Source organism: the organism of the source record quoted next, unplaced genomic scaffold (genome assembly GCF_019419815.1).
Source record: "Pyrus x bretschneideri cultivar Hongxiangsu unplaced genomic scaffold, Pyrus_bretschneideri_v1 Contig77, whole genome shotgun sequence".
Lineage (NCBI taxonomy): Eukaryota > Viridiplantae > Streptophyta > Magnoliopsida > Rosales > Rosaceae > Pyrus > Pyrus x bretschneideri.
In genome coordinates, this window is record NW_025999817.1 from 1671497 (window position 1) to 1685388 (window position 13892).

Consider the following 13892-nt stretch of genomic DNA (forward strand, 5'->3'; position numbering starts at 1 on the left):
CTAGTAGGGGCGCTCGTCGTCCTGGTAAGAAGGATTGTAGTTGCTAATGACATAGTTTTGTCCATTCTTGCACTTTGAAATGCCACATCTAACATAAGTAGTTTTGCCCCATATCACACCAAGATAGTGGCCACATTCATCTCGGACACATTTGTTTTGCTGGTAGTCATAAAATTCCTTCTCGGTGACCCAGTATTTGGTAACGGCTGCACCGGTCATGCCATCACCGGAGGCCAAGTTCTCGCCGTAAGGCCCCATTGAGTGCTCCATTTGGCAGTCCTCAATTCTTTTTGTCGGCATAAGCTTGAGCGTACTCGGCTATGGTCTCGTTCCATTTGAGCGGTCCATTGCCAACCTCGGCACGATCTATGTTGTGTTCATTGATGAAGCCGTCGATCTTTTCTTTGGGTAGGATTGCGGCGACATGCGTCATGATGATTGCGATGGTGCAGATGCTCAAAATAGGATTGACGTTGAACGCCATTTTGTATCTCGATATGGGGTCTCGGTTTTGTTGTACAGTAGAGAACGTTGATTTGATAGATGTTGGTTTGAGAGGAGGAATGTAGATGGTTTGGGTAACTAAAATTCTGTTATCTTGCATGTTTTTTTGGATTCCTTTTCGTTGTCCGGAGTTTTTTTCAAGTGGTTTACCTTAGTTAAGGATTTTTCTGATACCTTCCCTACAAAAAAATGTTCTGCTCATGTACTTAGTCTTTTGATTCTTGAATAAAATCCACTTTTTTCTAAAAAAACAATAACTTTTATTTTGCGGCAGTCCTAAAACAGTAACTTTTAGGTTTCGTTAATGTACTTATGTTACTTGGAGATCAAGATTATCCTTTCCTTATCACTATAAATAAAGGCACAAAGAAGTGAGAAATCAGACAACACAATTCTCAAAGTCTCTCCACTCTCTCTGCCACCGGCCCTCTCCCTCTCTTTTCCCTCAGGTGAATAAGCTTACAATATGTTATCAACACACTCTGGTTACTACGCCAAGGAACTGAAGAATTTTGGACAATGATCTTCTACATCATTCGAAGGCTTTCATCGTTTCCATCTAATCCAAATTCTTCTAAAACACATAATCGATATTTTATAAGCCTTGATAACATGAAAACATTCCCCATAAATCTATGATGCATGAACACCAAATTTATAAGGTTACTATGTACATACAACAAGATTTTATTTCACTCTCTAAGTACAAAGGCTCATTTATCTAATTGTACGTAAAAGAAAAAAAGAATAAGACCTTGTGCAACGGAAATTAATTTAGTCTATTAAATAATATTTATCCGACGGAATGCAATTTCATCTCTTATTGTACATATAAAAATAAATAAATTATTTGTCTTGCGCGATGGAAAGAAATTTCGTCTATTAAGATAACTTGCCCAATGGAAGTCTGCAAGACTTCGGCGCCTAAAGTAGTTAGGGTTCAAGGTATTCATCGGGCAAGATTTGGGCAAGTATATTGGCATATCTCCACCAAGGATTTTTGGAGTAGGGAAAACTAATTTCCACAATTCAACTATCAATATAGTTAATATATACTATGAGATTTTGTACGCCAAAATTCACTAAAATAAAAATTTGAGCATTAGGTAACAAGACGAGTTCCTTCAATGGTTAGAAACTAAAATTAAATATTTTAGCTCTGAATTTTTTGAATTTTTACAACTACACTTACCGACCCTAGAATAAGACAATGAACAAACCTGATCATGATTTAAAAATACTTACAAACAAAATGGTACAATACACCTAATAGGGCTAAGGATTAAAACACTAAGTGTTGGTTGAATTGAATGCATTGTGGGGATTCGAACTCTGTGAAATTATTTTTGATGATTCTACCATCAAACTTGTTTGACTGTAACAAAAGATCGCATGCATAAAAAATCATCAAAAATAAACTTGCACGGCTAGAGATTGGTCTAAAAGGTTGGGACAATTACAAACTTAGCATCACGATTTAACGGCTATATTACTTTTTGATTTTGTTATTTGGAATTGTTTTATAATTTTTACTTATTGCCCAACGAAATGGTTGTTTCATAGGGCGGGAGGCAAAACAGTCATTGGGTAAGGTTGGAACTGTCGGCAAGCAAAGTTTCGAGTTTTCCCCCATTTTTTTTCACGAAAATCAAAATTCCCTCCAAAGGTTTGCCTGACGGTCTATGTGGTACAATTCGTCGGATTAAGGTGTTTCCCCACCCTTTTTTCTGCAAAAATTTTCACTTGTCAGTTTTTTTTTTTTATCTAAATTCTTACTCGATGGAATGTGTCGTCGAGCAATCCTCGAAATCTGACACGTGTAAAAAATTTAAATCCTTGTCCGACAAATGGTTTCGTCAGGCAAGGGCCTTTTCTCCTAAATCCATTTGCTGCAATTCATCATCTCCCTGCATCTCTCACTCTCTCCCCAAAATTCCTGCATTGCTAAAATTAACGGCTCCACTTTAGCTTTCACCTACAGTATCATCTCTCATAGTCCCAGAAAGGTATTAATACATTTATTTTCAATAATTAAAGTTGTGAAATCCGTAACTATAATGTGCGGTCTTAATTTATATTGTGAATTTGTTTTATATACTGTGGATTTGTTATTTATATTGTGAATGTGTTTTTTATTAGTATGTTTTAATATTTGACAGAATTTTGCTTGAAAAAATTGGGGATATTCTTAAGGAATGATATTGGGATGTTGGGGGGATTATTTTAGGGGTTGAAGAATGGGTGGGAGGGATTTTTCGGTGTACCCTCACTCATAATGGTGAGGGTGCACCAAAAAAATTTGGTGCACCCTCACTTTTTGTACACCAAAAAAATTCTAATGAGTGAGGGTACACCAAAAAAATTTGGTGTACCCGGTACACCTAAAAATTTTCCGAATGGGTGGGACGGCCGGCTTGGCGAGGGAAATGAGTGGCGAGAGAGACATGTTTGGATATGGGAGGGGTTTAGGGAGGGGTATGGGTGTGGGAGGAGGACGGGTGGGGAGGGGATGGGTTTGAGAGGGGCACGGTTGGGGAGGGGATGAGTGGGGAGGGGGACGGGGACGCGTTAGAGAGAGGGAAGGGTTGGGCGGGTTGGAGAGAGGGAAGAGTTAGAGTTGGTTTGGTACTGCTGTGCTTTGAAAAAAAGTTGCTTCTGCTGTGCTGTGAGAATAAGCGGCTGTGAAATAAAACAACAAAGTGTTTGGTAAACTTTTTTGTAAAAGTGCTTTTAAAAAAATAAAAATAAAAAAAAAACAGTATTATAGTGTTTGGTAAACTTTTATGTTAAATGGATGTGAAAAAAAAGCCAATTTTTCATAGCTGGGTTTTGTAGCTTCTTGTTTTTGGCTTTTTTCACCCAAAACTATGAAAAAAAGTTGAAGCTGAATGTTTACCAAACACAAAAACATCTCCCAATTTTTTTTTTATACTAGTTTTTTTCAGAATTACTTCAGTAACCAGGCCTTAGACGGGTTACTAGGATGACTGGTTGGGAATACGGGGATGGGGTGATGTGGTAAAGATTAATCTTAGGGAAACCTTGGCCAACGAGTAAAGGTTGAATATGGCCCAAGGGCGTCCGGCATCCCCACATGTTCATTCAATGTTTGCTCACATGGTAGGTCAACCGTCTTAACTGCCCTATAACTACCCATAAATGGAGTAACATCTCCCCGAAGTAAAGCAATCCCTAATGGTAGACTCTCGGTCACTGTTTTCTTAATTTCATATTATTACTAATTTTAATTATTATAGATATTTACTAAATTATTGTATTTTGATAACTACACTGGTTTTTTGTCTAGTCTAGACCAATTTCTATATCAACTTGGAAGACTCGGGTACAGTTGAATGCATTAAGTGGTTGTGGACTATGAGATTTAGAGCACCCAGTACAAGACATTTGCAAGTCATGAAGAAGCTTTGACCTATTTGTTAGAACTAATCAAATGTCAAGTATATAATATACAACAATTGCACAGTTTATTTCGAATAGAAATTTCACAAGGATACAATATATCTCATAATATAAACAATTAATAAAACTGAATAATAAATCACAAAACGCTGACTTGATTAGCAAGATAGAGGCTTGTAATAGCAATCTTCTAAGACAGAAATTTGCCCCTACAGCAGTGCAGTAGTTCAACGGACGTCTATCTTGCAGAATACAACTATCTAATTCAAGTTCTTGCACTCGAACTTGGATTCTTAGCGAATTGGTTGTGGTGTTTCTCTATGAAGTATGGAAAAAGAAGCCATGGAATTGTTATTCGGTTTCTAATCTTACGACCATATTTATAATGGCATAATTAAGCAATTAAAGTTGTTCATGTTTATCTTCAAGAACAGTTGTAACTGTTCACGTGAACAGTTTTATCCTTTCGGAAAAAATTGAATGCAAAAATTAAAAACGTAAAAATGATACTTGTGTTTTTCGTCCATCCAAGCCCAAGGCCAATCTTTGACATTTAATATACGCATCCAAACCCTCCAAGTCTAAGGCCCAAGATCCATGGCTTTAGCCCAATTTCTTTCAAATCATAAGTGTGGGAACACACTTATAAAGTGGATCTTCAAAAGAGGAATGGGCGATGTGGGACTAAAGATCCCACAAGTTCCAACACTATCCACCCCATGATTTTGTGAATAGAATGGACCAGTGGAAGTGGCTCTGTGATTATTTTCAAAATTTATAAATTCTAAAACAAGTGAAGCTATTTTTGTCATCCTGAATGATTTTTTATTTTATCTTCAACAATATTGTACGAATTGTGGAAACCTTTAAGGGAAGGGTTCCCTTTTTTTTTTCTTTTTTTTTTATAAAAATTGGATTAGTTGTAGGGTCCACACCACATCAAACTTTAACAATCCGAACTGTCTATTTTTCAAGTTGCACCTCATAGATCATCCTTGCAAATATTAGCTAAATTGGAAATGTTTAAGACATCTAATTGAGTTCAAAGAAATTAACGAATATTTTATTATATAAGAAACAAAGAAATTTTATCTTGATAATTAAATAGGCAAATGGTTTCGTATTGAATTAAATTTTTGCAAAGCTGATTTATGAATCGAGACTTTGAATTAAATTTTTGAAAGGCTAATTTATGAATCGAGACTTACAAAATAGACGTTCAAATCGTTAAAGTTTGATATGGAGTGGGCCCCATATTTAATCCCTATTTACGAATTGTTATTAGTTAAATAAACTTGTGTACCATTATGCTATTAATATAATAATTCTTAGTTAATTATTAAATTAAAAAGAATTATTTTTTTCATTTATTAGTTATCTTGCCCAACGACACTCTCCGTCGGCCAATGAGATCAAATAATTATTTTTCTTCAGTTAAGGGGTTACTGACCATACGAGTAAAGCGACGTCTATCGGGCCTCTGTAGTCAACCAACTAACATGACGGAGGTTTGTCACTTTGTCCACTTGACAAGACCTTTTTGCCTCGACAAATATTTGTATCTGTCGACAAAAATGTCTTACGACGGCTTTTGGGCCACGACTTCTACTCGATGGAGTTCCGCTGCTATATTTTTTGCGCGACGAACGTTGTCCTTAAGAGACGAATAAAATTCATCTCTTAAGTTGGGTTTTTTTTTTTTTTTTTTTTTTTTTTTTTTTTTTTTTTGTAATGGTTGGGTCTCGATCGTGTTCAAGTGGAATTAGATTCATACGTTCCCATTAACATAATTAATGTCAAAGCACAACCTTCTTGAAGAATTATGCATGTCAACCAAGATATCAATTTCCTCAAGTTTTTACAACTATCGTTCACACGTGTTTCGAAAAGCGAATATGGTAAATGGTGCAATGGCGGCAATCAAACAACATTATCATCATAATTGAACTTGGTTCTAACAATATTCTGGTAATAACGTTAAAAGATAGATGTACTATGATTATATGTTTGTAAAGGTCCATGGAGATTCCTCGCTGTAACTTCAGCTTGTTAAAAAACATTACCCAAAAAAAAAAAATGGTTAATCATTTTTTTATTATTTTTCTGTCACCTCTCACCATATACAGCAACATGAATGTTTTCGTATACAGCAATAGAAACCAACATCTGTCGCCATCCCCCCTTATGACCAAAAAAAAGGGTGTGCGTGCGTGGCATTATTTATATACAATAGTTTCTAGTAGGGGCGCTCGTCGTCCTGGTAAGAAGGATCGTAGTTGCAAATGACATAGTTTTGTCCATTCTTGCACTTTGAAATGCCACATCCAACATAAGTAGTTTTGCCCCATATCACACCAAGGTAGTGGCCACATTCATCTCGGACACATTTGTTTTGCTGGTAGTCATAGAATTCCCTCTCGGTGACCCAGTATTTGGTAGCGGCTGCACCGGTCATGCCATCACCGGAGGCCAAGTTCTCGCCGTAAGGCCCCATTGAGTGCTCCATTTGGCAGTCCTCGATTCTTTTGTCGGCATAAGCTTGAGCGTACTCGGCTATGGTCTCGTTCCATTTGAGCGGTCCATTGCCAACCTCGGCACGAGCTATGTTGTGTTCCCTGATGAAGCCATCGATCTCTTCTTTGGGTAGGATTGCGGCGACATGCGTCATGATGATTGCGATGGTGAAGAAGCCCAAAATAAGCTTGACGTTGAACGCCATTTTGTATCTCGATATGGGGTCGGTTTTGTTGTATAGTAGAGGACGTTGAATTGATAGCTGTTGGTTTGAAAGGAGGAATGCAGATAGGGTTATATTTATAGAGACAAAATAATAATAGGGTGTCAAAAATAGGCCTTAAGAAACGTGAGGTTGCATACATTTCGATTCTATATATAGATATAGCGGTATAGGACGGGTAAAAAAAGAGAGAACAGAATAGATTGACTTACACTAATTAAGAATTGACAAACTACTTAATATTACCATCTAGTGGTATTTATCTTTATTTGTAATTGAGAGATTTTAGGTTTGATTTTCACTAAAGACGAATCTGAACGAGATTAATATGCTACCCATCATCACCCCTGATGTAGATAATATCGACTGTATTAATTTTTTTATGAGAGTGACCAAAAAAAAAAAATTATGAGATTGGCAAACAATAGAAAAAATAGAATTTGGTTTGGCTCACTAAATTTTTTTTATCTTGCATGTTTTTTGGTTTCCTTTTGCCTGTCCGAAGTATTTTTCAAGTGGTTTACCTGGTTAAGGATTTTTCTGATACCTTCCCGTATAAAAATGTTCTGCTAATGTACTTATTCTGTTGCATAAAAACTCACCTATGTACAAACATCCAATAAAATTCTAAAATTTAAATAAATTACCACATAAAAAAAATAAGTAACTTAATAATATAAGATTTTTACAATTTATTCCACAACATCCTATAATTGTTCTCGTACACCCATTCTTAGCCAACTGTGCCAGCTCGTCTCGGATTTTTCGTACCGTAGGGGTAAAATGACGGTTTTGCCCCCAGTATTTTTGTTTCGTTGTGTGGTTATTTTGGGGTTTTGGACCACACACACATACTCACATGAAGGAAAATTTGTGAAAAACATGTTCATTTAAGCAACATCAATAGCATGCAATTAACATATTAAAGGCGGAATCATGCTTGTATGCACTTAAAACAAAACATTTACCCATGAAATTCAAAGCCTAGTAGATAGGTGAATCAAGACTCAACTCAAAAATAAAGTGAGTTGAGAAATCAATACCTTTGTAGATTCCTCTTTGCATAAGCAAAGGCTAATCACCCAAAGAGAGGGTCTTCATTCCTTGCATCTTGGATCCATGGATTTGGATGGATGAAAAGGTTTCTCCAAGTTCCCAAAATTGAGAACCTCTAAGTCTCCACACCAAGGTATATTGAAAGAAGAAATGAGTGACCTAGAGGAAGTAAGATTGCTAGATTTTCCCCTCTAGATTAGCCGAATTCTTTGAGAGCAAAGGGAGGTTTGTGTTCTCATCTTTACTCCCTAGAAAACCCTAAGGATGAAATGGCTATAAAGATGTCTTTATACCACCTCACAATGGAGTGGCAAACTTGCAATTAAGCCAAGTTCACTACCCTCCTCTAAATGGCCGGCCTATGGGGATTAATTGGGCTATTTGGGCCTTTGTGAATCATTATTCATTAAGTTGTCATACAACTTAAGTCAATGGGCTTGACGTTCGAAGCCCATTGGGCCTTAAGGTCCAAAACTATCCCGAGGTCTTCAACGAACTTATTCGTTTGATTAATAATCATATTAATTAATCCTTGCCATAAATAATTAAACCATTTAATTATTCTTACTCATCTCCGTTGAATCTTCAAACTCTACCTTACACGGTGTACGATCCATTAGGTTCCTTTTAGCGAGGCAGTGGGCGATTCAAACTCTTTCAAATCGATTGTGAATTGAAACTTACTTTCAATTCTCCCGTTAGTGATAATACACTTTTAGGGCTTCCACAAACCATGAGTGACACCTAGCAGCATATCATGGTTACCCAAGCTAATCAGAAGAGGTGGAGAACCTATTCAGTTTAGGATTACAAATGCAATACGGTCTTTCTCTAATACAATACTCTTGACCACATTGTTTGGTTTGATAGTTTATTCATGTCTACTATCCAATGTGAATCTTGTGCTTATATGATTACCTTGAATGTGATCTGGAACGCATTCCAACATCTCATTCATACTCTGGCCAGAGATTCCAAATCATATCATAGAGTATTCTCCCTCAAACAGTTTGAAGGTTAGAGATCCCTTGTTGCGCATTCACTTGCCTCCATGGCTAAGTGGCTTAACCCCAACGATGCCGTGGACACCCTGATAGAGTGACGTTGACATAATCAAAGATTAAGGACCTAACCACAAGACAACTGTGATGCCTCAGGTCAAAAGACTAATTTGCATTATCCCAACCATGAGTTCTCATGTGACATGAATATGAGAACTCTTCGTTGATCGTGTTCAGTGAACTCATTCTCTATTGAGCACCTACGTACTTGTCTTGATGTCACACACACCAATGACTCGAGACTAGTCACTCTCCCTGAGAGAAGACATAGCACGTACTGATCTTAACGGACTGTCAATGCCCAATTGACAATCCTATGATCAGGAACGTTTAGGATGTGTCAACGAAAGAATGGTCTCATGAATCTAACTTCTTTATATCGCATTCTTCCAATCACATATTCCTTGGACTTATCGTTTAAGCATATAACATTTATATGAGACGGCTCAAACAATAATGTTTGCCCTTTAAACTACATTAGTTTGAAATGTCCGTAAAGTATCATCATATGATTGGTTTTAGGGCACATTTCCAACAATCTCCCACTTGCACTAGAGCCAATCAGCTTAGTCATCATTGATGATACCTCTTCTGTAATTCATTTCATAAATGGCTGAGTAGTAGGCCTAAACAATGGATATCTATATGTTATCCATAGAAGCAACCTTGAGAATAACGACGTCACCATTATACATGATTCTCAATCATGTGGTTCAGTCTCTCATTTGAGTTCGGACCTTGATGAGACCTTGATTCCCTGGCTTGAGCTATCGCCCCATTAGTGTCATACACTTTCTGGTTGGAACCGAATGAAGAGTTCATGAATGAACTTTCCCATCCAAACAACAATGTTGTAAGCTTCTATATGGCAATATATTTTGCATACATGATGGAACACATTAAAGTCATTTACTTTTAACGTTTCCACCCAAATATCTCTTTAGTCATAATAAAGAGATATCTCTTTATCACTTCATTCATAATGAAGAGATATTCTATGATGGATTAGATTCATAATCTAATACATTTACGCTTCCATTACGTTACTCTAATTCTTCCTCATTCTTGAGGAATCCATCCTTAGTATTTCTTAAATACCTAAGGATTCACTTGACAGTTGCCATGGTTCTGATCCTGGGCTTGCACTGATATCATCTTGTACCATTCTAGGTACGACTTATATCAATGTTTTCATACAATATGAAATACATAAATCACCTTTCTGCGTATGCATAAAGGATTCTATTTACGCATTATTTCTTTGGGAGTCAAAGGGTACATTCCCTTTGAGAAGAACAACTTCCTAGTCTCACTAGAATTGTCATTCTAATTGAAGTTTATCATCATATGAGAAACTTCCTAGCATCTCTTGTCTATTTTAGGGATTGATATAATCCAATTATATCTTGAAATCTATCATTATAGATTTCCATTCTATGTATATAGACTATGTCTCCCATATACATTCTATCATTATAGAATGTTTAAAGTCATAACTTTAACGATGAAGAATTCCTTTCATTTTCAAAATTAATATATATCATGTATGTATATTAAAATTTAGGAATATGATCAACTCCCACTAATCTTTTGTAAACCTAGTAAACAAAAGATTCATTTACATCTTTATGAGAAATCAAACAATTGATCTTTTCTCATAAGACGTTTATGGCTCCCACTAGCTTGCTAAGATCCATGATGGATGGATCTCTACAACTAACATGTCTTAGAAGTATATATCATATATATATGGGTAATTGATAATGTCCAACGAACTAAATCTTATTTATGTTCATTCTTCTCCTAATGAAGAAATTCATTATCTTATGATGCTACTTTCCTTGATATTTTTCAAGGAAATTAATCTAAAGTGTTACTTTTTCCTTGGATCAAATCTAAGGAGGTAAATACTTTAGACGTCTTACTCATCTACTTACATTTCTTGAATTCTTTGAAACCTTTTGCAAAGTATTCGGACTTGTGTTTATTCAAAATAAACTATAGTCCAACCAAGAGTGATCTTCGGTGAATGTCATACAACATGAGTAGTATTATGTTGTGGACAAGTGCCACTAACATCTAAGTGAATTAACCTCAACAACTTTGTGATTCTTTCTTCTTTCCAAAAGAATAAAGATTCGAACATTTCGCCTCTATACAATTTTAACAAGAAGGTATTGGATCCGGATCTAACGATCCAAAGCATCCATCTATGACCAACTCGTAACTTATGTTTTAGAGGTATCACAACTCAGTTGGGATTAGTCACTACCCTGCAACCTTTTGGGTTTTAAGCATCATCGTATTCTAAACAGTTAAACTACCATATCATCTCTACTATAGAGACAACCAATTAAATTACAATAATCTAATTATTGATTAATAAAGAACAATGTTTTTGTCAAACAAAACATTTATCCATCTCTACTATAGTGACGGATTTAAGTTCCTTAAAATTGGAATGTAAAGACAATCTTTAGTATTTTCCAATTTCTTTGGTAGTTCATATGAGGAAGTAAGTACAATCCGCTTTCGCAGAGATCTATATTTTATTCACTTTCCGAATGTGAAGTACTTTCTCTTCTCTCATTTAATCTTCTACTTCTTATTAGCACACTTTTACAACAATTGTAAAACATAGTTACTAATACGGAATCAAGCATTCAAGTAGAAGAACCAACTGTTTTGAACTATTTCAAGAACATATTACAACACCTTCGAAAAGTGTGTTCTTGACACTTGCAAGACATTTCTTGCAAATACCCCTTCCAATGTCCATCCTTTCATAAAGAAAGTTTGTTCCCTTGGAGTTATTTTGCCTTCTTCATTTGACTTCCCTTTTGATTACAATAGTCATGGTCCCTAAACTCCCACTATCTCTCTTGAAACTTGTTTCAAATGTGTTATACACATCAAACGATTTGGAGAGTGTGCGGTTATTGTTCACTATATAGTTTACAATAAACTTAGTGAACATTAGGATAGGGACACAAAGGTGAAGTCCTTGCCTAGTTTCCGTCTCGTTAAGTGGTTTTAACACTTCAACACTCAATGATTCAAAATCATCATAAGTCCATCTAAATGGACTATTTTTGTCAACCAACCATTATGTTCTAAACATAACAACAAACTCTCAAGAGTTGTTCAAGGCAACTCTCATTTCTTCATACAACAATTTGTAAGTGAAGAATCATGGCACATAAAGTGTCCATGCCCTTGTGCTTACTTCTCAAGTTCCTTGTTCGTGTAACAAAGAGACAAGCACTAGAGTTTGCATTGTCCTCTTCATGGTAGACTTATCTAACATGTTCTTCTATTGATACATTATCAATAGGAAGATTGTGAGGATGAGACTACTTAGGTACTTTTACAATCCATTCAAGACAATCTATGGGATTGTAGAACTAAGTCCGGAAATTAAAGCGTTTGGTTTTTCTTTGTCAAGTTTTGGATAGCGTTTGCAAATATATTGGTAAACAAATTCATAACGAATATAAATTGATTGATTTTAAGCCATTTGATTCGGGTCTTTAAATCAAATAGCACCACCCACTATTTTTGGCAAATTCCATATCCCTCATCGGAATTCGAGAGTTTTGGAGGAAACTCTTAGTAGGGTATGGGAGGCTCACTATTACCAAGCCCACCTCACGATGATACGATATCGGCTAGCATTAATAATAATGAGAGAGTACGCTTACTCATTTGCATCTCATGCAAGTACCCATCTTATTTGGCCTCTAGAGAATGTTGCCTCACAATGATATGATATCGGCGCCATTGCACTTAGTTAAGTTATTCCCACCATGCTTAGTTCATGAAGGGGTTCAAGAATAGCCTCACAATGATATGATATTGGCCATCCTCGTTGCCTACACTCACCTCATCATATGCGTATAGACTCCTCCTGAGTGTAAGCATGCACTTTGTACTCCCCCATGATAGGGTGAAGCCGGTGTACAAGTCACAAACGATTGAAGCCTACCACGGTGGAAGGCCACGAAGAGATATTCAAAGCATCTCTCGCTTATCAACTTAATATTGATTTGGTTGAGGGTTTTTAGGTCTCATCACATATAAACATACATTTTAATCCAATTAAAACATTTTGGTCCTATTACAACTATTGGTCCATTTGATTGATTTAGTTGTATATAATACTCCCACTAAGCTTTTAAAACGGTTTTTAAAGCAAGAGTATATGATACTACTAACATAAGGTTTGCATTCATTGATGGACTATATAGTTGCCTTAGGGCCTTAGGATGACTATGAACCTTTGATTTGATTCAAACACGAGCCTAGTGTTGAATCTCGGTCTAGGGATGGTGATTGATTTTAGTTACGCATTTAATCACATTAAGGCATGTTGTCTTATTGGGCGTTGGACCCAACTACTCCAATTTCATGCATATCGAATAAAACAAGAAAGGAGTACTTCAAAGTAAATAAGAGCTTATGCTCTTTTACAACAATTGATCAAATCAAATTACTTTAAAGTAAAGAAGAGCTTATGCTCTTTTACAACAATTGATCATATCAAATTACAACCAAAATTTAATCTACACATTCCCATGGTTCAAACAAATTTGAAACAGCCTTTCACATAGCTCAATTATCGTAGGCTAAGGTTCATAATCACCCTTTCTTTAATTAATTAACGCTTTAACTAATTAAACTTGAATGCAACATTTTCATTTGGTTTTTGTATCCATAGAATTGATTTAAATGGAGCTAAATGAAATGAAAATCCAATTCTCATTTAAAGAAACAAAACAATTTTGTTCTCTACCTAATTTGGGCCAAAATGCTATGACCTCAACTTGTTTGGGCCATAGTGCAATGAACCTCAACTTTTGGGCTATTTTGCAAAAAACTTAAACTTTTGGGGTCACTTTGTAAAAACACAAAAGTCCACTACTTCATGTAATTACAACTAGAACCCAAAATTTTCCACAAAAAATAAAACTTCATTAAAGGAGCAAAACAATTTGTCCTTTTAGTGATTTTGGACCTTTACGTAAAAACGTAAACTTTTGGGTCAAAATGCAAATACACAAAAGTATCAAAACTTTATATAATTGCACAAAAGCCCCACAAGGACCCTAATTGAG

At 35.9% G+C, this 13892-nt stretch overlaps 1 protein-coding gene and 1 pseudogene across 1 annotated transcript; both read right to left on the minus strand.

Annotated features, from left to right (window-relative positions):
• Positions 1–616, minus strand: LOC103938266 (annotated as a pseudogene).
• A 5043-nt stretch (positions 617–5659) lies between these two features.
• LOC103938257 (basic form of pathogenesis-related protein 1-like) lies at positions 5660–6704 on the minus strand. Its single transcript, XM_009348263.3, has one exon. The coding sequence runs from the start codon at positions 6641–6643 to the stop codon at positions 6161–6163; it is 483 nt and encodes a 160-aa protein (XP_009346538.1). The 5' UTR covers positions 6644–6704; the 3' UTR covers positions 5660–6160.
• Between the last annotated feature and the right edge of the window lie 7188 nt (positions 6705–13892).

Coding starts and splice junctions, on each gene's coding strand:
- LOC103938257 (XM_009348263.3), bottom strand. CDS start 6,643: ATGGCGTTCAACGTCAAGCTTATTTTGGGCTTCTTCACCATCGCAATC.